This window comes from Trematomus bernacchii, unplaced genomic scaffold (assembly GCF_902827165.1).
Source record: "Trematomus bernacchii unplaced genomic scaffold, fTreBer1.1, whole genome shotgun sequence".
Taxonomy (NCBI): Eukaryota; Metazoa; Chordata; class Actinopteri; order Perciformes; family Nototheniidae; genus Trematomus; species Trematomus bernacchii.
The window spans coordinates 6,538,455-6,563,671 of NW_022988097.1; the positions used below are offsets into that span (position 1 = coordinate 6,538,455).

Consider the following 25,217-nt stretch of genomic DNA (forward strand, 5'->3'; position numbering starts at 1 on the left):
TATACATTTAACAGCAAATTGAAATACAACAAAAACGGCATACTTTTAATCCTTATTTCCGCATGAATTATATTGGTCTTCATTGAGCATTATGTGAACTTGAAAATGTGGATGGAGTTTTTTTTTATTTGGTAAATTACCTGTCGTGTTCAACTGAGGGATAAGTGCGTGACTTAGTGCAGATTTGATTTTATACAGTTCTGTGTCGAGTTTATTTCTTATAAAAAAAAAGGGGCAGATCAGCCAAAGAGAACAAACAGGCTGTTCTTTAGGGAAGCTTATTCGGCCTTGTGCACATCCACGCATGTGTCTTTGTCTGATTTACATCAATCCGGTTAAGTGCTGGAACAAGAAAAATAAATAATCAATTGGTGTTTAGGAAGACATAAAGTACAAGAAGAATCAATGGGACTGAAGTGTATGCAGAATGTCGTTATTCTAACAAGGTAAGCTTAAAGGATGTTTAATTTGCCATTTATATTTAGTTTTTAAAAAATGTGTTATGGGTATATCCCGGCCAATGATGTACTAATTAAATAAGAGAAGCAGTTAAATAACTAACCCACAAATACCAAACCACAGCACAGAGGAACATGCAGTACAACAACAAAGACAATCTATCTTCTACCGAGAAGTCTTAAGTCTTGTGACTCTCAGCTGAAAAGCCTTGCAGTGTGATGTGGAAGGGCTAAATGGATCTCTTTCTTATGATTGCTTACATTTAAGCCCAGAAACCAGATGGCTTACAGCATTTCAGTTTAATGACTTGTAAGAAAGTCAAAAAATAGCATCTTCTGTGAACCGACCTGCTGTGTTATTTGACAACATAAATCCGTACAATAAGGAAATCTGTCTCTCCTCTCACATACTCCCACTGATTTCTACCCAAAAATGCGAATCAGAATCAAACAATTACAGTCACGATAAATCACACACTGACCACTGGTTTATTAGGCTAGCCGCTAGAGTCTCCACAGCAAATTCAATTTATAATTTACAGTTTTCCACTGTGCTTTTTTCCATTGTTCTTTTCTATTCTGGTGAGTTGTGTGTCCTCAGAGTCCCATGTACTCAACACTTGTCACGCCTGAGCAACCTTCACTTCACATTCAGGGTGTATTCCAGCTCCATTTGCCAACAAGAACCTGTCGTGCTGTGGGAGCTGCACAGAGAGGCAGGCATGTGCTTGTGACATGCACACTGAACATTGCCCTTATGCATTTCGACCAGTTAGTAATGCAATAAGCCTAATTGACGTTATCTTCGATTTTGAAATTAGTTGTATACTGTAAGTCGAAACACTATATACTTTGCGCATTTTAAACACAGTGACAATATTTTCAATTGATCTGGTTTTGATATTGATGGCTTCGATTTCGGTGACAACTGCAGTATCAATACTAATAAATGCTTAATCACAAGGGGGTGTTTGAAAACATCAATAGGTCAGTAAAAACATCTACATCCAGTACTCAAACACAGCATGACTAAACTGACAGGAGCACAGGCAGGCTAAGGCGGGGCTAACTACACTGTACCCGTTCTCGTATAGATGGGAGGCTTCCTGTAGATGTAGGGGTCCCCTGTGGCTGAGGAGAGAAAAAGTAGATGGAGAGGTGAAACGTGGAGGAGAGTAAGGGAGTTTCTTGCGGGATAATCGGAAAGGACAGAGTGGACTGGAAGTACGAGGAATTGGTGTAGGAAAGGTAAGACAAAGTATGAGGGGGAGAAACTGATAGAGAAATAGTGTGCGGTATAAAAATACCACATTTTCACATGGAGGTCAAAGTGAATGACATGCATTTGTAAATAATGGCTTATGGAATATCCCCACAGAGTAAATAAAATCTATGATATTGTGAGAAGGGAAATGAGGAGATGGTGAGTCCTACCTGGTACATGAAAATGTTTAGGGGGCTGGTTAGTGGTGGGTGTGCTTGACCGCTCCTCTTGGCCGTAATAAGGTGAACTCCTGCCACTCTCAGAGCCTGCAGCCAGCCACAGCCAATCACAGCAAAGGAAACATGAGCATGAAGGAAGGCCTCAACATAAGTCTCAGTCATGCAGATGAAAATCAAACAGCATAAATATTCATATAATAAATTAGAAAATGACACATTAACTATTCCACATGTGCAATTACAAAGGTTATTTACTTGCCTTCCAATGACAGTAGTTACAGTGTCAACGCACATGTGTAAGAGTTAAATGAAATGACAGCCAAAGAGCAACCGCAGCATATGAGGTAGCCAAACTACTTTGTAGCTTATTTGTTAACATATAATGTATGGAAATGTCAAGCAATGTTATCTCTTTTAAAGGAATTGTTTTACATTTTGCCAAGATTTTGGGTAGGCTACAAGATTGATATTTGCCTGTACACTAAATACTAATCTACAACCAAAAGTCAGTTAGCTTAGCATGGCTTAAAGTTTAGAAAAAGGGGGAAACAGCTAGCCTGAGTCTAGCAGTTAGCACCTGCCCCTTTAAGGCTCACAACAAATATGTTGTATGTCGTTTTTTTTGCTTTTTGTTTTCTTGGCCAGGACAAGTAACTCCTTGAAGTCTCCACTAGTTACCTGGCAAACTCCCAATGAAGATAAGACTTTGGAAGCGCTGTTAGGTCAATATATATTTTAACTTTCGGACAAAGCCCGGCTAGCTGTTTTCCCTGTTTTCCACTCTTTATGCTAAGCTAACAGACTGACTGCTGGCTGTAACTGCATACTGAATGGACAAAAATGAATGTGGCTCTGATCTTCTCACATCAACATTTGGAAAACAGAAAGGAGGCATATTCCCGAAAAATATCAATCTATTCTTTTAAACTATTTAATTTCAGCAGAATCATTCCCAAAACTTAAAAAAAATACTCAGTTCAGGAACGTTATTGTGCTTCAAGTGCATTTTACCTTAGGTACAGCATGAATAACTTCACGTAATATACTCTTGTCATCAATCAGCCAACTAGGAGTGAACACCATCTGACTCACCAGGGTAGGCATAGTGCTGCGGAGAGCGAGGCATGATGGGTGACATGCCTTGACGACTATACGTTGGCGAGTCAATATAACCTGGACTGGAGCAACGTCTCTGCTTTATATCCAGGCTGTCGTAGTCCTGACAAGAAAAAAAAGAGACGACCTCGGAGTGAAAAAAGGGCAGGGGGCAACTGGGATACAAATAGCTAAGTGACAGGCCAAAATTACAACGGTTCACTTGTTTAATCTTGTTTTAAGTGCTCTGACAGGAAGAATGCTTACCTGAGAATAGGGGGAGAGTGTCCCAATTGACTGGAGAATAAGTGGAGAGAGAAGAGTTAACATTTATAGTCTAACACAGTCGGACAACAGAAACATTGTGGCATATTGTGTATTTACAGGATCAAAAGATTATTGAAATTCAGTATGCTTTGTTTTATTCTAGATGGATAGTTGGCGGGGTTGTTTTTTATCAGTTGAGGGAATAGTTTGGCATTTTAGGAAATACATTTATTCTTGTTCTTTACAATGATAAAGTGATGAGAAAAGCAAAATAATTACAAGAAAGAGAATAAGCGTAATTCCAAAAATGTTTAACTATTTTATTCAGAATCGGTCAAATAATTGACCAAGAATGTATTTGAATTGTATGTACGTGTACTGTACTGTATGTTCTAAAATCCACCAATCTATGACTTCAAACAAATGCTACAAAATAACAACAAGTACTTCAGTGTTACTGTATACATTTTTTCTAAATCAGATTTCAAATGAAAAACTTCCAGGATTTTAAATTTAAATTGGGTTAAAAATATTTGTGTCATGATCTCAAAAAAGGGTGTCTCTTGACCAAGAATATTTAACTCACTAAGTGTTTGCTCTTACATGTCACATTTTTACACTAAATCAAAATTATATTTTTGAGGGATTTATGAAAAAGAAAATAATGACTCCTACAAAAAAATATGACTGAGTTGTAATAAAGACAACCACTTCTCCTTCTCAAACATCGTTCTCCTTAAAACCGACCAACAATGAGACCAGTGCTAAGTTTGGCCTGGAGTGTGTAGCAGCAGTACCTCCCCATAGCCGTAAGGTTCTAGCCTGTCCTCAGAGGTGTATCTGTGGTAGGTCTGGTAAGAGGAGGATATGAGGTCTGGCGGTTGGACCTCGTATATGGCTTTGACCTTTGGCAGGGCAGCTAGGTCCTTATAATCTAGGAACTGATTCTTCACTCTGGCCTGGAGGGAGGACACACACAAACACCCACCACAGACAGAGACAACAGCAACAAGACCCCACGTCAACCACATGGACAATGCACAGTAACAAAGTAGAATGAAAACTCCAATGGTGACAGTGAGCTGGACATGCAGCGGTTCAAAAAAGCGCTGATGAAGCACATACAAGCTGCACATGCACGTACATGTGTGCTCCCATCAAAAGCACACATGTACGCTGCAGAAGCTGACAGCAGTGTAAGTTGTTGACCTTCAACAGCTCAGCATGTGTGAGAAAGAGAGCAGAGGAAGCAAAGACAGCGAGAGAGAGAGGAGACAGTATGGACTACAAGTGTGCTGACACTGCATTTCTCCCTCATCCATCACCTTAAAAAGAAAGGTCATTGATTATGAGACGGGAGCAGAGCGGGGTCTCCTGCCTGCATGCAGACCACCCTCAACATGCTACAGGAATACTGCCGACATGCAGCAGCCCGCAGCGAGCTGCCAAGCAGCACAGGTTCTGTTCCATATCTGGCCGGAGCCTCGCTTTGTAATGGAACGGGTCCAACTATTAAATGCACAGAGTGACAACCTTCACATAAACCTGTTCTTCCCTAACTCGCCTCTATCTCTATGTATATGTTCATATAGGAAGTAGAGGTTTGGTGATTTCCACACATCAAACAATGTTACTAATTTGGTTCAAATATGACTTGTTTTTAGATGTCAGGGCTACATTTAACCACTTTTTCTATTCATATATTGCCACAGGAATGACTCCTTAAACCTGGAGATGAGTTCCTATGTGGGTTTTTTGTTAGATGTTAGTCATAAAATGTGTCAGGAAATAACCCACTAGTTACTAACAAAAGGCCCAAATTGGCTACATGAGATTACAGAGTTTGTCGGCCACATTAAATGAACAATAGTATCCCCTCAGCTTAGTGGTGGTGACGTGAAGTTGTGTGACTTTGGTGTTGTTTGCAAGTTGTTATTTTTAAACCACAATTGACAAACATATTTCATGTCCAAAAAAATCCTAAAACCTGAACAATGTACTGTCTCTGAGAGAAACAGAAAAATCATAGATCTGGATATCGAAATTTGACTGGTTATCTGTTTTAATACTTTTTCCCGTTTGGAAAAGAACACCCTCTACCACATCAATGACAACAGGTGTGAGGACACAGACGAATGAACAGGCCGAAGGAGTGAGAAGGTGCTTAAACATTCCAGCCTATGGGTAGTGTTTCTGATGTATACATTGTGCTTTTAGGGATAGGCTTGGGAGCAGTGGCAGCTTGAAGTGACAAACATCTTCAAAGTGAGGAGCTATACTCACGCATATAACCCTGCTGGGAGAGCCTATGGAGGAGCCCGGTGGAGAGATGGAGGCCTCTGACAGGCGTCTGTGCTGTGAGGTTCAAACAGACAAAGAGTAAAAAGAGAGGCCAGAGCACGCAAAGTGAGGAAATGACAGTTTTCAATCTGTGTCAATGTTTTCATTTCAAACTCCATCTCACCCTGAGTCTCCTCTCGGCCCTGGCTGCCTGCTTGCATAATGGGTGCCACACCTCACAACCTGGAGAAGAGCGAGAGAAGAAGAAAGATTGGCACGGGGTGTTCCCACATGTCACCGGCAAGCACTCTACTTTGTATTGGCATCACTTTTCACCTGTCAGGTACATTTCCTCTCCCTCTTTGAACATCAGGTTACAGCGGGAGCATCGGGCGCAGGTTGGATGGTAGTGCTTCCCCCCCGCCTGTGAGGAGGAGAGGAGAGGAGAGGAGAAGAGGCGTGACTGAACATAAATTATCATTATAAAGAGGTTCACAGAGGTGACGGCTGATCTGCGAATGAGCAGGTCATTATCTCCATATGTTTCCCCCTGTATATCACCTGACCACCAATGGCCTCATAATGTACCGGGACCTCATTGCATAGCCTGTGGTTGTTCATCACATGATAGCCACCCCCCCCATTCTACATAATTAGATCCCTGTAGGTCAGTCACATGAAGAAAAGTGTGTGTGCAGAGGGAAGTAGGTGGCCATGTAAGTGAAGGACATAGCGTGCGATACATGCCCTTGGACGTTCAGAGCACCCCGAGGGAACACATGCAAACAGGTGAAGTGGACACACGAACTGATGCAGTATGATGTCACCGCTCCTGGCTTCGTCCATTAATCCCAGGTTCACGGTCCTTATGTTTCTCACATGTGTCTCTGCGGGGCTGACGGCTGAGGCGTGGCCCCCTCACCTCTGCCTCCCTGACACACTATTAGAGGATTTCTATTTTTAGAAGCAGGGGTCTGTGTCCAGGAGACGGTTTCATCCGAACACACCTACGATGTGTGTCATTTCATGCCGCATCGACTTTCCCCGCTTTCTATTAAACTGATCGTCTCCAACATGCCTTTTAACCAATCCCTGCTCTCCTTATTTGTCTCAGGTTACTCTGAAAGGAAAGACGCGAGAGGATGCAGCATTTTCGTCCCGTGCTTTCCGAGCAACTGAGCGTTTACAGTCTGTGGTCATATGGTATCAGTTCAACAACCGCTGTTAGCATTTCTAATGAGGCCCACATTCTCTCCAGTGGCATTAATAGGATGCTATATATATATATTGGCAAACTAAAGACAGAGGAAGGAAGGAGGAGGAATGGATTGAAACTAAAGAAAGGAGGTTTTATGCTTCTCTCTCCTTCTGCTTCCTGTCTATATTTCTCCCTGTCTCCATCTATTCTAAACTCATTAGACTAACAACCACTGCCTCTGGAAAGTTGGACTGAAGCGAGGCTCTTTGGAACAAGGCTAATCGTCAACATAGCGACAAACACAGACGGATAAGCCTGGTTTTCAATGTATGAGAGAAATCTGTACGGACAACTGCATACTGACTGAAAATGATAATGACCGAAAATCGTTGAGTTCTTTTAAAAAAAAACAGACAAAAATGTTTTTGAAACCACAACTTTTCTTTGGTAACTAATTAAAACAAAAATAATAAGATGGACAAATGGAGAAATCAACTAAATGCGATTTTGACGAATAAAGTTTTTATAACGTTTTATTCAACCACCAGTGTGTTTCTGTTGAATTACATGTTTTTAGTTCATAATTTTGTGTAACTGCAGTGGAATTTAGGCAAACAACACAGCAAATGCGTATGAATATTCAGGGTGGTTAGGTCAGCCGGCTAGTTCGCCCATGCTGTATGTAGATCCCCTGCAGCGAGGCAACATGGCTATTACTGGGATATTTACTTTCAGTTCGACTCAGAGACAAGCTTTTGCTGTTATTAATGTATCAACCATTTCTCAAAGTTTGCTCCGATACATTCTCACATATGGAGAGATTCTTTTGCAAGGTTAAAATATGTAGTTATTCTTTTCTCTATGACAAAAACTAGATCCAAACTAAATTAAAATCACTTAAATTTGACTTAAGCTGATTATATTAAAGATTACAACTTTTTTTAATCGCGTGCCAAAATGAGCACAGCATCGGCGAAAGCATCCATATGGAATTTATGCTACTCTCACCTTAAATGAATAGTGAATGTTTCTGGAGCCAGTGTTCCAGACACATGACTTCCTGTGAGTTACATCAGTTGCACGCAGCATCTTAAAGGAGCAAATCATTATGATATCAACATTTGACGGGAGGAAAGAATTGAGCGTCATGTGTGCACACACATCGACGAGACGGAAAACACAGAGAGAGAGGGGGACTCAAAGATAAAGGCTGACATGTCGCCATGTCTATAAATAGCCCAGAGAGAGTGACAGTCAGGAACAAAACCCTTTAAACCAGCCATTCTGACAAGGGAAGGAGCACAGGGACCAGACCCCCAGTGTGTGTGTGTGTGTGTGTGTGTGTGTGTGTGTGTGTGTGTGTGTGTGTGTGTGTGTGTGTGTGTGTGTGTGTGTCCAACAAAGTTTAACCTCGGGTCCCGATGGATGTGATCTGCTCAACTGTGCTTCTATAAGGTATAAAAAGTGGATGTACACCGAATGATTGTCCACTAACGCGCTGCAGCTGAATATCTTTTGGTTTTAGTGAAACAGCACAACAGTTTTATCACCCGCCAATCTTAAGTCGCTCTCTCCCTGAAGCACAGCGGGGCTTAAACAGAGGCGAGGATAAAATGCGACTGCTCGACTTTGATAACGCTTATTACCCTCAGTCACCAGAGTCATCTCTCAATTTAGATTTCTGAATTACGGCCAATTTCTGTGTGGCTTAAAACTGTGTCATGTTTATATCTGGTTCTCGTTCTCACCTCCAGAACTCTTCCACTGATGTATCTGCTGCAGGTCTCACATTTCACCCCGTACTGGGCGTGGTAATCTGCCTCACAGTATGGCACTCCATCCCTGCAACATAGAGAATAAAAACCACTACTGTAGCAATTGTGAGTCATGAGAATCACATACTTTGAAATCCCTTCACACACTCACTTGCTGATGTACTCTCCGGTGAGGACCATGTTGCAGGTGCGACATCTGAAGCAGCTGACGTGCCACTGCTTCTCCAGCGCCAGGAGAGACTGACCCTGCTTGATCTCTGCTCCACACCCGGCACAGTCTGCAGTAAGAAAGGGTGTGAAAGAATAATGGGAAAAAAGACAGGAAGAGGAAATGATTCAGACCGAGAGATGAAGTAGAGAGGGTAAACAGGGAGAGCAGTAGATGAGACAAAGTGAGCCAAGGTGTAATTGCACATCTTTAAACACCCACTGTGCTCATGAGTGTAGTTTTCCAGCCCTTTGGCACATACACCTCCTTAATCAATAGCCGTACTAATGCGGGATATTGCAGAGCTGCAAGGCTTGTTCTCTCAGCTGTGAGCACCGTTAAACATGATTGAATGCAGGCAGGAAGCAAAAATCACTGGAACAGCCTCAGGGAGAAAAGTGTTGCTGAAGACCCCGTCACATGAGACATGTATGAATCCCTCTCTGTTGCTCAAACAAACACACACTGTATTCAAGCTGTACAATTCCACTTAGAATTCCGATTCCCACACATGGATGCCCCCAGCAGGCGTTATTGACCACCACTAACAGGGCAAGAAAGCATGCGGGACAAAATGATGCATGGCTGCAGAGTGACAAAATGCTGAAATAAGGTCAGCGCTCCATTTGTTTCCATTTGCAAGACGTTTGGCCTAGCTTAACCTTATCTGACCCAGTCTGCTGCCCCTTCAGGGAGGCCTGCGGTCACAGGGGACTGCTGTCAGCCAAGACAAAGGGTGTTTTGCAGTAAAAAACTGCAGTGTATTGACTCAGGTTTCTGCAGTCCAGATAAATCTTAACTGTCATTTGGGGTGAGTGCTGAGTCTATAGTGCGAGGATCCCAGACTGTGACTGGGCACAGCTGATTTTCTTCTGAGTCATGATACTGATTCTTTTTTTAGCAAACTAATGAAACTGGTATTAATGTCTGAAAAACTTGTAACAGAGCTTGTGACAAGAAATAGTTTGAAAAATAAATATATGACTAATTAGGGCATGTTCAACCTGTTTAAATGTTTTAACTGGACATCAATGAGTTGGATCTGTCAGTTCAATGTAAAGCCATAGCTAGCAGGAGGTTAGCTTAGCTTATACAGACAGGAAACAGCTAGCGCGGGACTTTCTGAAGTAAACAAAACAAAAAACTGTGATCTGGTGCTATGTCAACATAAATTAACTTAATTGTTGGTATTACACCAGCATACAAACCTCCGTTAAACTAACTTACTGTTGTTTGTGTGGATTAATCAAGCATTCGTATATTGAGCTTTATCTTTGTTACTGTTTGACAGAACTGGTTCTCCCCACTCTGAGTCTTAAGGCTAATCCCAACCACGTCTTAAATCCTTTGTCCAATGGATTTGTCTTTTTGATATGCATATGTGTGTATTTGTTTAGTTTGAAATGGAAATGCTGCTGTTTGGTTCCCTTCCCTGGTACCCATTTTGAGTTCTTAGGGTGGGATATTTGCGACATTCATAAAAGGCATTTATCTATAATGACACATTTGAGAGAGTTTGTTGGATATAATCTTTCTTCTCCTCCAGAGATATACTTTTCTATTACAATCAAAACTTCAATTCAAAAATCTATTGAAAAACAGGGGGTAAAAAGCTAGCCTGGATCTTTCCAAAGGTAACACAAATCGAAGACTAATTATGTTTCAGTGGCTTATTTTCTTTCAAAATTACTAATTTGTCCGACGGCATGTTCTCCCAAAAACCAAAAAGCTCCCGCTGAGTTCTTATTGCCATTTGTAACTTTTTTTTATTGGTTTAGCCGAAAACACTGTACTTTCTATCATATTATCTAAAGTGTTTTTCGAGCCTTTACGCCGAAAATAATAATTTGTGCAGGCTAAATGGATTTCTGACACTTTTGCACAAGGAGCATATATTTGCATCCTTAAACATCTAAATTACACAGGGAACAGGCAGTTACAGCCAGTGCATTAAACAAAGTGTCTGCACTCTGTGTCCCGTCTCATTCACTGCCTCCTCATAAGACAGAGTGATGAACACGTACCTGGGGAGCCGTTTGGATTTTATCCTCCTGAATGGAGCGATCTGGGGAGGACAGTTACTCACTGATTCTCACCATCTGTTATCACTGCACAGCCAGTGAGCGGCAGCCTGCTCTCTGTGTGCCACACTTAACAAATGATTCACGGTCAGTCACTGTTGCTCTGTTGACGGATCAAAATCTGTCATTTTACAACTTTATTCTGAAAGGGTGAGGGCTCTTCCATATAAATCTGTCTCAAACACAGTGATGGAAGAAGTAGTAAGTAACGATTAGATCGTTCAATCAAGTAAAAGTATTAATACCATTGTGTGAAGTCCTGCATTCAAAAATGTACTTAAGAACAAAATAATAGCATTTACTTAAGTTCCAAGAAGTGAAGTGCTCAATGTGCACAGAGGCACATTTTAAAATAATATTTGCTACAATATTTAATTATAGTTATTGAGTCATCAATGTGTTCATCACTTTCAACTGGTAAACTATATAATGCTGGGTAGTTTGTCAGCTTTTCTTTTCTCTTAAACTATACCTAAAACAATACATTATCATTTGTTGTTGATTATACTTGTATTATTAATCTTAATCTTTAAAGAAACTAAAGCTGTCAGAAAATGTAGTAGAGTCAAAGCATTTCCCACAGAGATATAGTAAAGTAGAAGTTTAAATACGTAGAGAATGGAAATACTTAAGTAAAGAACCTCAATATTGTACTTTAGCACAATACTCTGGTAAATGCACTTTGGTAAATTACTGTCCACCACTGCTCATACAGGATATTCTGCTCATTATAATCATGCAGGATCATGTGACCTGATGAACACTGATTCTTTTAAAACCCTCTAGTCCCTGCATGTTTGGTGTTGACAGCAATAAATGAATAATGTGTCTGTTTGTGTATCATGACTCTCAGCTGGCGGATCAGCGCGACAGGTCGGATCACTGATTTGAGAGACACTTGATTAGCTAAATGAGCTAAATGTGCCTGGTGGACACATGGCATTAGACTCAGAGCCCTGTAGCACATGGTGGGTCTAAACAGAGCGGACGGAGCGAGGCGGATGTTCGACTCACGGCTGGGCCCGTGGATCTTGATCGGTTCATTTGGCTTGCCGAGTGTTCGGGAGCACTGCTGGCACACGCAGTCCTTTCCACTGAACGTCACTCTGTCTCCAATGGGGAAGGGTTTACTGAGGAGGGAAGGAAAACATAGAAGGAGAGAATTAGAAAACAATGGGAGATACAAAAAAGGCCTGCAGTGTTTACATTACACCCAGGTGAACACAGGGGAAATAACAAATGGGTGCCGGCAGGAACATGATTGGGTGACAGACAGGCTATAATCCGGCTGACACGAGCCAAATACAGTCTGACACCCTCTATGAACCTGAAAATACATTTGCAAAGAGTCGAGGCGACGGGTTAATGGGACGTTGATCGTTGCAGGAGCACCTGGCTGCTCTGTGATTAAAGAGGCGATAATGTGACGCTGCCACAGGCTTCTTAAAGGAAACTAGCTCTGTCAGTGGCAATGAAAAGTTATTAGGGAGACTGCAGATGTGCGGAGTGCATACTGATCCTAACAACCTCTTTCCCTCTCAGTCTGTCCGCCCTGTTTGCCTACACAGCTGGTGTCACCGGGTCACGGATCTCTTCACCGCTTTAACACTAAGATTAAAGTACAGTGCCTAAAAATTAAATTAACCACAACGTTTTGGCTCCCTATCCTCTTCTGTAGCATTTTCTTACACATATTGATTTCTTTATGACTGGGGAAGATGTGAGAGTGAATGGGGAGCTAAAAGGCTTAGGGAAGGCTGTTTAAAAAGACATAGACGGCAGTAATCCTTTTACTACCCCGCCGAGGCCTGGAGCCGGAGCCAAGGCCCAGAGGGAGGCTAGAGTCTCCAGCAGAGCTCGCAGTCAGCACACAGGAGTGAAGAGCATCCATGTACGCACTGAGAGATGTACAGAGGCAGGCATGTTGAAGGCTGGTGCAATGTATAGTACACGCGGGGCCCTGGAAAGTGAGTTTCTACAGGGAGCTGTTTTACAATTGTGACTGTCTAAATATGGGTGTGTGTGTGGAGGGAGATGGCACATGCATTATTCTTGGTTTGCTGCTTTGTGCTTTTATATTATTCAAAGAAGGACAGCATGCAGGCAAAGGATGGAGAACTGAGCAGAACAGAGACGTTTCATCACACAAATTATTCAACAAAAGCCACTGGTACATATTGAAAGGGACACAAGTCAACTGCAGCCTTCATTTGATGCCAAGGTTAACCAGCTGTTTGTAAAGTCAGATATTTTTTAATTTGTTGGAGAAAGCTAGAGAAGTCTTTATATCCACGTCCAAGCATGGCAAGCAACATCGTGTACCCAACCAAGAGATGCCAGTCTATAGTCCAATTTAAGGAAATGCTGGATTAGTAAATCTGCTTTTGACCTTGTCGTTACCTGTATGTTCCTCCCACTCCCTCAAGACATTCTTGCCTTGTCAGCCTTTCTCTTCGCTTTAAAAATGTATTCCGTTTTCATATTTAATGCATGTTTTTTTTTTCTTCTCCCCCTCTTTTTTCCTAAACTGGACACAGAAGCAAAGCTATTTCTAGATTTAGCGACATGCCCTCTGGCTCTGATCCCCACCGTTTTCCTAAAAAACCATCAGCAAAGTAACTTGCAAACAATCTCCCTCTCCGTCATTAGAGCTGATGACAAAGAGAAGGACGATGATGAGGACATGAAGGACGATGATGAGGACATGAAGGACGATGATGAGGATGTGGACGATGATAAAAAGTGGGGAAATAATGAGGAGGAGGAGATGAAGAGACTATATAAGTACATAAGTTGCAGGCGGTACAAGAAGGAATTGTGAGCGATGAGACAGAGGGCAGGCGGGCGGGAAACAAGAGATTCGGCCCTTGGCTTCTTGCTGTCTCTTCCAGTTGACTCTACACTGACACACACACACACACACACACACACACACACAACACACACACACCACACACACACACACACACACACACACACACACACACACACACACACACACACACACACACACACACACACACACACACACACACACACACACCACACACACACACACACACACACCACACACACACACACACACACACACACACACACACACACACACACACACACACACACACACACACACACACACACACACACACACACACACACCACACACACACACACACACACACACACACACACACACACACACACACACACACACACACACACACACACAGGACTGCTCCACTGACTGTCTCCGGCCAGTTGGTGTCACTTCTTTTTTTGCCCACGGCTGCTGGGCATGTTTCTCAGCCAATGTCAACTAGACACAAGACAACAGACCAACACTAAGGGAAGTCGGGGAGATCGCTCTTATGTAAACCTCATAATACATCGAGACAGATGGGGAGGGAGGAAAAATAGAGCAAAGCAAACAGTGAGATTAAGGGACTTTTAAGAATGTAACATGAAAGAGAAAGAGAGACAAAAAGGGTGAAATGATAAGATGCAGGGATGCTGACTCTTACTTCGTTCAGGAGGAGCTTAACAGGAGAAGTGATGGAGGTCAGAGGAGAGATGGCCTACTTTTACTAAATCTAACAGCGTGAAACACCGGGTCAGCTCTCTTTTCCGAAATCGTGTCTCGACTAAGCAAAATGACAAGACAGCTTGAGCTTTGCAGTCAGACATGTATTGACATCCAGGAGCTGACTTAAGACCGAACCATGAGCTGAATGGCAATATCGAACGCACTATAACGATTTACCCTAGGGTTTCTTATTTTGAAAGATGCTGCTTGTGGAGCATCATTTGAGGAAGGGGTGCATTTTCTTGAGGCAGTCATGCGTTTCTTATCCACTCACTAAACAATCATCTCCTGTTCTCCGTCCTCCCCAGGCTACTTTCACTAATGAATACGAACGTTTGTGTTTCATCACAAGACAGAACAGATACAAAACAGTACACATAAAGATGTGAAGAAGTAATGTGTGCAAAGCAGCTAATGGTCAGGCACCATCATACCTAACATATCTATTTATGCCCTGTTGCACCTCTAGGGCATTACGCACCCAGAGTGCAGTCTGTTAGTGGTTCCTGTTTTTATTAGGGTGGCAGACATTATCCACACATTTAAGAGTAGGCTGAAGACCTTCCTTTTCAATAGAGCTGAGTTACAGCTGGTTTCAGATTACCCTATGTTTCTCCTCCTGGCTCCTACATGTTATAGTATTTAATTGTATTGTTTTTATTGTGTTTTATCTCATTTTATGTATTTGTATCTGTATTTCACATTCTATCTTGCAATTTAAATATTTTAGCACTGTAATAGATGTTTGTTGATCTGTACAGCCCACTGAGACAAATGTGCTTTGTGACATTGGGCTATATTAATAAACTATGATTTGATTTGACATACAAATCAACATTTTGTAAAGGCATATGGAACTAAAGCTGTCAAATGATGGTAGTGAAGTAAAAAGTTTAAAAAAATGTACTTGAGTAAGACTTTAATTTTGTAACAAATTAAATCAATGTTGCAAGATATGTTTAATTTTTTTAACGAATAGGCAGTGAAGTAAAAGTAACAAAATATTTAAAGTAAGGTTCCTTAAAAAATATATATGCTATGAGTACATCTGAATAGCAATGTTAAATTTGAAGTTAGCACTTTGAGGAAACTTCTTAAACACATTAGCCCCTAGGTGAGGAAATTAAACAAAGCATTGTGACTTTGTGCTTTCCTTTTTCCGTCAGAAAAACGAAATGTTGCTCTAATATTTGTATCCGTATATACTGCTGTAACTGTGTATTTACAGTAGGACATTGTGTGTGTTTCTGTTTGTGTTTGCTTACCTGCAGACACTGCAGACAAAGCACTTGGGGTGGTAGGTGCGTCCCAGAGCGGAGACCACCTCTCCCGTGATGAAGCTGTCGCAGCGGTCGCAGCGTGTGCCGTACAGACGCTGATAGTCTGCCGTGCAGATGTACTCGCCCTTCTTCTGGAAGAAACCGGATCTCGCCAGATCACAGTTACACACTGTGGAGACAGTAGGTGAGAGAAAGTCAGGAGTAGGGACAGACAAAACACTTATCATGCACTAACTTGTGGATGTGCTCTTGAACGCAAGTGAAAAAAAAGACACAGCATTATCAAGTGTTTAACAAGTCATTTTTGTCTGTTTTCCCCATGTTTTGTCGCACTAGACTTGAGTGTTAAAGTATTTGTGCTGTGTGTACGTTTCTCTTTTTCACACATGGCTGCCATGGAAGTTATTCCGCTCCAGACAGTGGTGAGCCAATTTACTCTGATGGGAATATAATGATATAATCAGCAGAATAGTCATTTTGTGCTAAACAACGTGAAGACGGAGACAAAACAACAGACCGCCAGTTCCCAGCATCCTCTGAACATTGTCTGCAGTCTCATTAAATGCCCATTGGGAAGGCTCCAAAATCATTTGCTGTGAATGTACAAGGTGGGTGTATGTGTGTCTCTCTGCTGTGTATCCTAAGCAGAAAATGTATGCTACAACACTTTGCCCTGTAGCTGAGAGTACATTCCAGTGGGTGTAACAGTATAGCTAAAGAGCGTTTTTACAGCTCAGTGGATGGTGTGGATGCTGGTCTCTGGTTTCTCCCGGCCTGTGCGGTTTACAACAGGAAGAGTTGACAGTTATTGTAACCTCAGGCTGGAAAAAGTACAATGACCTGACACACAGGGCACTGGTAAAAGTCACATGGTGTGTTAAACAAAACCAGATTTGTGCATGCATGCTCAAATTAAAAAGATCACCATTTTTCAAAATAAAATATAGTAATTAAGATGTTTATGAAACTAGCATCAAGAAAACATGAATCTTCATCATGGTGAACTACGCACTCTATTTGAGCATAATATTATTGACCCCATGAAGTAAACATGTAACGCTATGCAACCATCAGGTAATACATAGCTCAGCTGGTAAAAAACGAACAAGAGAACTGGGCTATACTGTAAAAACTATTTTCATATTGGCTAACCGTGGATTTACAACTTCTAACGTGATGAACCAGGCGGCAGAGACGAGTAACCTGACTACAGCTACTATAGGAAAAAGCCCGAAGTACATTGAAGATTGGCAGCAGCGGAGCCCACACTGAACCTCGAATGACAGACGACTTAAAGAAGTATTTATTTGACCAAAGCTGAGTCTGTAATAAAGACACTGTATGTGCTTTGACTAAGACGCCTCAACTCAACATCTTTCAATAAATTGGTAATTGATCTGACTGCAGTGGGCATTTTTTCGAGAAATCACATCCAGCAACAATTACCAATGAAAACATATTCTGTTTCCACACAGGAGCCAAACCACTGACCATTCATATAGCAGGAAAAAAATTAAACATAGTCTACGTGGAAAAAGTGCTATTTATGAGATTAACAACTGACGGGATTGAAACACACTGCCAGTCAATGGAGGTTGTACTGCAGTAAAAAAGCAGTTAACACTTCAAACTTAAAAATAAATCATTCTTGTTGTGGAATGAAGTACCTTGAATATCAACAACCTGTCAGACCATGCTTTAAAGACTAAGAGCTGCTACTACAGGCTAAATGTGTCTCCCTATAGCCACCAGTTTCAGAGTATGCTGGTAGGCTGAGGGTTCACAGACACACAGACACAGACTGACACACACACAAGACACAAACCCTTCAAAGGGGCTCATTTAATCTCAAGCTGTTTATGAGTGGAGCGTATTGACTTAATGGTGTAATAAAAGATCAATGGGCCCTCACTTAAAAACAAAACAATCTCGGCTCCCACAGGAGGACGGGAACACATAAATCCATCCCCGATGAGATGGCATTGTGCGTCTGCAGATAGGATGATGAAATGGGACAGTGTGTACGGTGCGATATGATGATGGATCTTTATCATCACGACAGGTCATTGGCATCAAGGCAAGGCGCCTGCAGAAGAAGGGCGGAATGAAGAAAAGGGGAAGCATATGGGACACCAAAGTGAAGATTTGAAATAGCCTGTATAAAAATGTGTGTGTGTGTTTGCAAACCACATTTCCAAAACCACTGTAAAATGGCCTCAACCTTCAAAAATCATCCCTATGCATTTTAAACCAGACTATCTGAGACTAAAAACCAGAAACCCAAATCACAGGCTATGTGATGCCTTCGTGGAAAATGGGAATGGGAGAGTAAGTATTTCCACATTTATTAAATGCTTTGTCATGGGGAAAAAAATCATTGTGACTTGAAATGGTCCATTGCATTCATTTGATAATTTAAAAAAAAAATGTAAACCCTAAATTGCAACATTCAGTATCATCATTTACTGTTTTTTTTCCCTCCCTTCCTCCCTCTCTCTCATTGAAAATGATTTGCTTTTCAATCTCCCCCCAGAATGGTTTTCAAATGACTTGAATCTGCTTAATTAGCCTAATGCACCTCATTAGCATATGGACGCCTGACCAAATCACAGCCAGCAGACTGGATCTGCTCAGTCGTGATTGGATGGGCTGGCTGGATGGTTCACCTGTTCTGGCTAATTTGTTTTTTTTCTGACTGGACGATTGGCTGGATGCTTTGCAAAGAACCTCCCCCTTCCACAGTTGCCATAGGAGACGTAAACCTTCCACAGTTGCCCTAGAGACAGCTAGGTCCCTGAGCCTGAATGATGTGGTGATGGTGGCGGCACATTTGTTTTTGTTGGTTGAACTGGTCGCTGTAAATACTAATGTTATTGGTGATGATGACTTCATACCAGTTTGAAACCCTCTGTGTTTGCAATACATTGAACTGACACTTTAAGTTTACCTCATTGGGACAAAAACTAAATTATCCAATTGTCCAATAAGGTATGATTTGTTCATTTAACAAGTTACCAGCAATGATTCAAGATAAAGTTCCCAAATCTAGTTTTAATGCAACATAATTATATATTGAGATTTGAGAATTCACATGCAGTGAATTATATTACACATATTGTCCCTTTTAACCAAAATGGTGATACAACCATAGTCTTTATATCGAGAGACCATCTTAAAGTCCACCAATACACGCACGCATGCACACACACACTTTAAATAAATATTATAAGCAACTGTCCAAAGATTGAATCACACTTTTTTTCCTTCATGGGTAACTATTGGATAATAGGAAAGAGTATTGGGGCCAAAGGAGATATTTATTTTTAGATCTGACCAAAACAAATTCTTTTTCTGAGGTTAACATCAGAATTCTGGTCATCCCCCCCAAAAATGATCATTTGGTCCAAATTATCTTCCGTAGATAAGCTGTAAATGTATTATCACGGTGCAAAAAGGGGACGTTTTTTTTTATTTGCAAGACACCTTGATAGACTGAAAAGTGAAGGCAATATCTAGAATCTAGATGTTGCCTTCACTTTACATCTAGATTCTAGAGCTTTTAACATTCTTCCAACCTCTCGACATAAGACTCCTATTTTGACAGCTTATTTGCAAGAAGGTCCTCAGCTTCTCTTATTTTTAGCCCTAACCATTAAGCAGAAGTTTCAAACGTCTCCTTCTACATGTTGCCAGCTGAGTGGGTGGAGTTGGGTCAGAGCTTGGTGTCTCCACTGCCACAGAGACGTGGCTTAGCTTGGATCTGAGATAAAAGGCTTTGGTTACAGCCGCACAACCAGCACCACATGGTGTGGACACCCACTCATAAAAACAACAGCCTAATACAATCAACATACTGCACAACCAGCCTGTCACATTGTCCTCTGAATGGCCTTGGGGGGGATTTATACTGTTGTTACTCATGGGAAAACACACAGAGTTTGAGTGGGAAATCATAATAATGTAGAATTCCCAAGTTAATTACATTTGAGTTTTCTATGGGAACTATATATTATTATTGGAGACATGGTAAAATGTATTATCAATTAGCTTCTTAACCAGAAAATACTCGACTTTGCAAGACAAAACTATATCAAAGACTTCATCTATTTGAACATTTTATGATCTTTCCCTGAATCCCACTCTAATGAGGAAACCTAAAAGATGCTGCTTCTCTTTTTCATATTGCTCTTTTTTTGGCAACGCTAGAAGTTAGCATCAAGAGGATAAGTCTAGTGATTAGAGGTTAGCATGTAAGCCGCTGTCTGCAGCTGTGGTCATTAGAACTGCACTGATTAGGCACCCACAGGGGGTCCGCGTGATTGGGTATTTATCTCCAGCCAACAGACGCAATTAAAATTCCCTTCTGAAAGTCGGCCCAGGCCGGAACCCCAAAATAGTGCTGACAACCCCGCCTTTCTCCCTTGCCTTTCTCTGTCTTTCCGTTTCAAGACTGCTTTCAAATCTTTGTGGCTCTGAGCACAAGGTCTCCACTTTATCTCAATTTGCACCCTTTTTTCTCACCACAGGACTGAACCTCTGCAACTCTCCATTTTTTTCCTTTTCCTCCCTAATTGTGTTCTCCCTGACCTTATTATTATACTGTCAGGTCTTCATAATATGCTATTAAGTTAATGAACATGCTTTACCATAAAGTAGCATCACCCACATTTTATGTTAATTTTCAAATAATAGGGGCATTCACGGATAGCAGAGAGGAGTGTATGTAATGGGGCAGTGACAAGTTCCAGCAGGGGAGACTCGCACCTATTCACCCCCACATCTCTGCTACCGACGTGGGGCCCAGGCTCCTCCGCCCTCCCCCTGTCCCCCTGGATCTGAGCCCCCGCTGACAGGAGGAAACACTTCAAGAGTAAATAATGTGTTTTCTCAAGTTGTGCCAAATCACAGGGGGTAGAGGAGGTGGTCAGAGACAGGAAGAGGAGCGAAACAAAAGTCTAAAAAGCACACTAGCAGCTCTGTGAGGCTGTACTCCGGCATGGTGCTTTCAGCTAAATGAGAAAGTTACGCTAACATTTGATATGTTTAGAGGGTATAGCATTAATCATGCCTTTATCCAAGTAAGGCTCACTAAAGTTAATGCGATCCTCTGGGAAACATTAATGTCTGTACTCATTTTTATTAAAAGCTATTCAATAATGGTTAAGACACTTTGCTCTGTACTCAAATGTGCTAGTGATTCTATAGAGGCAAAGGCAGGGATCACTAAAGTCATTAGGATTCATCTTCTGGGAACAATTATTACGGCATAAAATGTTGTTTCAATTTACAAATTGTATATTTTACAGAATTAGTAAAAACATTTAGCTGCTGGTGCTGGCACTAAGGACAGAACCTGGAAAGTCATCAAGGTTCATCTTCTGGAGACCTCGAATATCTGTAATTCATTGCATGTCAACTTAAAGTGGACCTATCATGCTATATTTGAATAATATAGTGTAGGACCATATCTATATAAGGCATATTTATACTTATTTATACCAAACAGATCATGCATTTTAGCCATGCCTCATTTTGCTCAATTTGAAATGTTTTAGCTCTGTTTTTGCAAGGGCTGATTCTGTGAGAACAGCACCATCTACAGGCCTGGCATATGTACTACAACGTCTCCAGCGCTTTCGAACGGCAATGGCCGTGGCTGTCTCCTCCTGATTGGTGGAGTTGGCCCAATAGCCGTAGCGCCACCGTCCTGACGTCAGGACAGTGTTCAAATCTGGATCAGTTTTTATCAGATCCGTTGCAGCCCCTTTTTTAGAGATTTGGGTATGGAGGAAAATAGAGAGGGTTGTGTTTTCTGACACTTGGTGAGTTCCCTGGAACACCGGGGACACATATTCATGTATAAAAGACGTACAAAAGTGCATTTTGCATGATAGGTCCCCTTTAAATTATTTTAAGGATGTTGGACAAAAATGGTCAAAAAGGGGAAAAGTGAAGCTACAGTATCTCTTGAGTCAGCAGGATTCATCATTTGGAGACTGCGACTGTATGAAAAAGTCATAACAATCCATCCAATCGTTGTGGACCAAAGTGGCAGGGTCTCTGACTGACATTAACATCCTTAGAGCCATGCCTTCTGCATGTGTTGCTATAAAAAAGAAAATCAGTAACAGAAAACAGATGCAGATGTGGTTGTAAAAAAGGGCAAGGAAACAGAAAGAGAAAGAGAGTCAGCTTCAGGCTAAAGCACAGAGAAATGGTGCATGAGTGACAAGGTTCCCCCTAGCATTTGGCGGCTAGTTGATGGAGACAGATGGTTGCCCAGTGGAGTCCCTTCATACCAGCAGACCAACCCCGCTGCTGAGGCCTTCAGCTTTTAACCCTCTGAGGGCTGATGAGACACTCAGCTGAGGGGGAAATATGTGTGAATGAGATCTCACACACACCTAAACACACACAGGGATAACCAAAGGGAAATGACAAGTACAAAAAAAGCTCTACAGGTCCCGCTCTATGTACAGATGTACTGCTTTGCTCGCTTAATGATCCTCTTTATCATACAGAAATCCCTCCTTTACTTCACTGACACTCTTAAGCCGCTCCACCTTACCGTGTTAGACACACACTGTCAACCACACAAACTCACACACACGCACTTATAGACAATAGGGAGGCTGTGAGTGTGTGACAATCCCTCAGGAGGGGTGAGCGCTTGAGAGAGACAAGCGAGGAATAATCCCTGTCATCTCTCTCCGATCCTGGAGAGTCGTCGGGGAAAAGCGTCGCTGCCTGCCGAGCTCCCTTCCCTCTCCGCCGGAATCTCTCCCTAGCAACCAGACATTGGCGTGGTGATTGGACCAGCGTGCCAGCGGTTGCTATAGCTACAGGAAGCTCCCCTTCCCAGTAACCCCCCACTTTTTTCCTGTGCTGTGTGTCTCTTTTTCTACAACCTCTCTTTCTTCTTTCTCTTTATTCCTCTTGATGTTTGTCTCTTCCTCTTCCTCAGCTATCTTTTTCTCTCTATATGGTCCCTGGCCGTCAGAGAACAGAAGTGCAGTACAGTGGGTCGATGTTATTACCACAGAGGTTGAGTGATAGGGGCTAATGGCATCCAAAGGGAGGCTGAACTGACTGAATAGGGTCTGCAGAGAAAAAGACAAATACGCTGCAATTTCACGAGAGCCCTGCTGAGAATACCAGCAAAGAAATGGAGCATTAGTGGAGCAGTCAAGTATTTATGTGACCTGTCTGTGTAAATCTGCTATTCCCTTTAGCGCTGTTTTATGAGAACAATCTGTTTTGTTTCCGAGAATAAATAACTACTCGGAGCAGCTTGGCAGTTCATGTGCGAATGTGTCTGTGTTTGCATCCGTCTCTGTCAGCTGTTGTATATTTGTTTCTGTGCCTCTGCGCTTTCTGTTAGCATGTGAGTTAGCTGCACGCGCACATTTCGCTTTGGCGGGTGATTTATGGCGTGTGTAAGATTTGCGCTCGTGCCACTGACAGGCCCCGCTGTTTCTATTGGAATCCAAAAGTGCCAATTATGCTTCAGAGGCGGGATACCTGTGGTCACTGTGTCATTAGGCCAGAATGCACCATTCAGCCCGTCTGCCGGTAATACAACACCACATTATCCATACAGTACAGCCTGCTGCTACACCGAGAAGTGCTACAGGATACACATAATACCCACAGACATATACACACACACCCACTGCCTTTTCTATGTCTGGAGTTGATGCATCAATCTGTGAGCTGGCTCCAGCATTTTCCACAGACTCCTTTTTTGAGCTGATTGCGTGGCTGCCTCTTGGTGCTATAATCAGCTGCTGTATAATGGATTCAAATGAGAGGTTAAACACACATGATGAGTGATCTGTTCTTCTTCTGACTAATGCATGAGAGAGGCATTATGATAATGTGTCAGGAGGAAGGTACTGTGGCTTGATAAAGTGTAGGGAAAGGCAGAGGGAGGGTAAAATGATGGACGGGATGGATTGATTAATTTCTGTCTCTTAAATTGAATGCGTGTGCTCGTAAACTATGAGTGTGTCTGCCTGTTTAAGACTGTGTGGTTGTGATGTATTCAGTATAATGTAGTTTAGGCATAGTCAGCCCTTTGGTGGGGAAAAGAGGCAGACAAAAAGTTGAAGGAGGAAAAAAGGGGGAAAGATTTCATGTCATGGTTTTCCAGTGTAAATGAATAGACTGAGGCACACACAATATCATTGGTCAAGGTCAATAACATGAGTACGGAGTCCCTGGAGAGGAATGAAAGACCAGCAAAGAACGAAATCAAATGTGAAAACACACCCCACTCACATAGTTCATAAACACGCCCGACAGATAAGGCAATTGGCAGCCTACAGTGGATTGTCACTCTGGCACAATGGTATAATAGAGTGTAGCCATTAGCCTCTAAATCGCACGCCCCGCATGCCAATGTCATCCCGTCCCAAGATGAGAAATTGATTTCGTGCCTGTGTGACTGTCATCAGGAAAGAAAGGGAAAAAGCGAGGGAAAAAAGGAAGAGAGAGAAAAACTGAGAGAAAAATCAACAGAGGGAATATAGAAATTCGATCTTAAATACTTCTGCAACACTCACAAGCAGTCAACCACAGAAAAATATACACGGGAACTAATGAATAGCAGAGAATAGAAATACGGACAACACAACATAGATATGAAGTTCAAAAGAACATGCAACATGTTTGAGTGTGAGGGGGGTTTAGACGCTGAACAATAAAGCTTTAGGAAACTGCTGGCTCTGCAGAGGCCTATACAGGAGAGCTATTATATACAGGGATGTGGCAGTCAGGCTGCACAATAGTGCCCCATTGCCTCATGGGACGAGGAGAGCTCTCTGGAACATGAGAGTGGAGGGCTGTCTGATGGGTGTATTAACATGATACTCATCAATGACAGTTTTCCATTACTGTACCGCTGCTGTGAGTTGAGAGGGAAATGAAAAAGAAGCAAGTGGGAATCAGATTGGTATTACACTCAAGAGATGATGTAATGTTTAGGCTACCCAAACAGCACCCCCACTCCCCCCTCTTCTTCTCTTTTCTGCTCGCTTCCTGTGTTCACCCCCCTTTTTCTCTGGGGCACAGAATAGAGTCTCCCGATTGGTTAATAGCGCCACAGAGATGCTGAGAATATCCACCAACCAGGGCCCGGGTGCCCCTTCACACGGTTACCACAGCAACCCCTCACAACCACAGCGAGCGAGCGTACATGCATGTATGGTTGTGTTAATGTGTGTTTGTTTGTGCACTGTATAGATGTGTTTTCATATGTGTGTGTGTGTGTGATGGCTACACGTAGGGAACTTGTAACAACAGCCCTCCAATGAGTAGCCTTCAGTCATCTACTGTGTACTGAGCTCATACAGTAAATAAACAGGGGAGGGAAAGAATTAGTGAGGTCTGCGTAAAAATATATATAACAGTCTATGAACTATAAAATACATTTTAAATTAATATGTAAAAAAAGATCACAAACACATTCATTTAAATATGTAAAGAGTCAAGACACTTTAAAATGTACCCTATTAAGGTAAATATGAAACTCCTATTATACTGAAATCC

At 42.0% G+C, this 25,217-nt stretch overlaps 1 protein-coding gene across 2 annotated transcripts in view; it reads right to left on the minus strand.

Moving 5' to 3' along the window:
- The window catches only part of ablim3 (actin binding LIM protein family, member 3), a 43,484-nt gene that overhangs the window by 7,207 nt on the left and 11,060 nt on the right, over window positions 1-25,217 (minus strand). Inside the window, exons 3-14 of one of the 2 annotated variants that reach the window (XM_034120992.1) lie at window positions 15,654-15,837; window positions 11,820-11,935; window positions 8,668-8,794; window positions 8,490-8,583; window positions 5,880-5,967; window positions 5,728-5,786; window positions 5,547-5,618; window positions 4,061-4,222; window positions 3,264-3,293; window positions 2,994-3,120; window positions 1,893-1,988; window positions 1,539-1,589 (exon numbers count right to left, since the gene is read on the minus strand). In XM_034120992.1, coding sequence (XP_033976883.1) covers window positions 1,539-1,589; window positions 1,893-1,988; window positions 2,994-3,120; window positions 3,264-3,293; window positions 4,061-4,222; window positions 5,547-5,618; window positions 5,728-5,786; window positions 5,880-5,967; window positions 8,490-8,583; window positions 8,668-8,794; window positions 11,820-11,935; window positions 15,654-15,837 — 1,206 coding nt within the window. The remainder of the gene's footprint in view (window positions 1-1,538; window positions 1,590-1,892; window positions 1,989-2,993; window positions 3,121-3,263; window positions 3,294-4,060; window positions 4,223-5,546; window positions 5,619-5,727; window positions 5,787-5,879; window positions 5,968-8,489; window positions 8,584-8,667; window positions 8,795-11,819; window positions 11,936-15,653; window positions 15,838-25,217) is intronic. The other variant, XM_034120993.1, reaches the window with a different exon arrangement.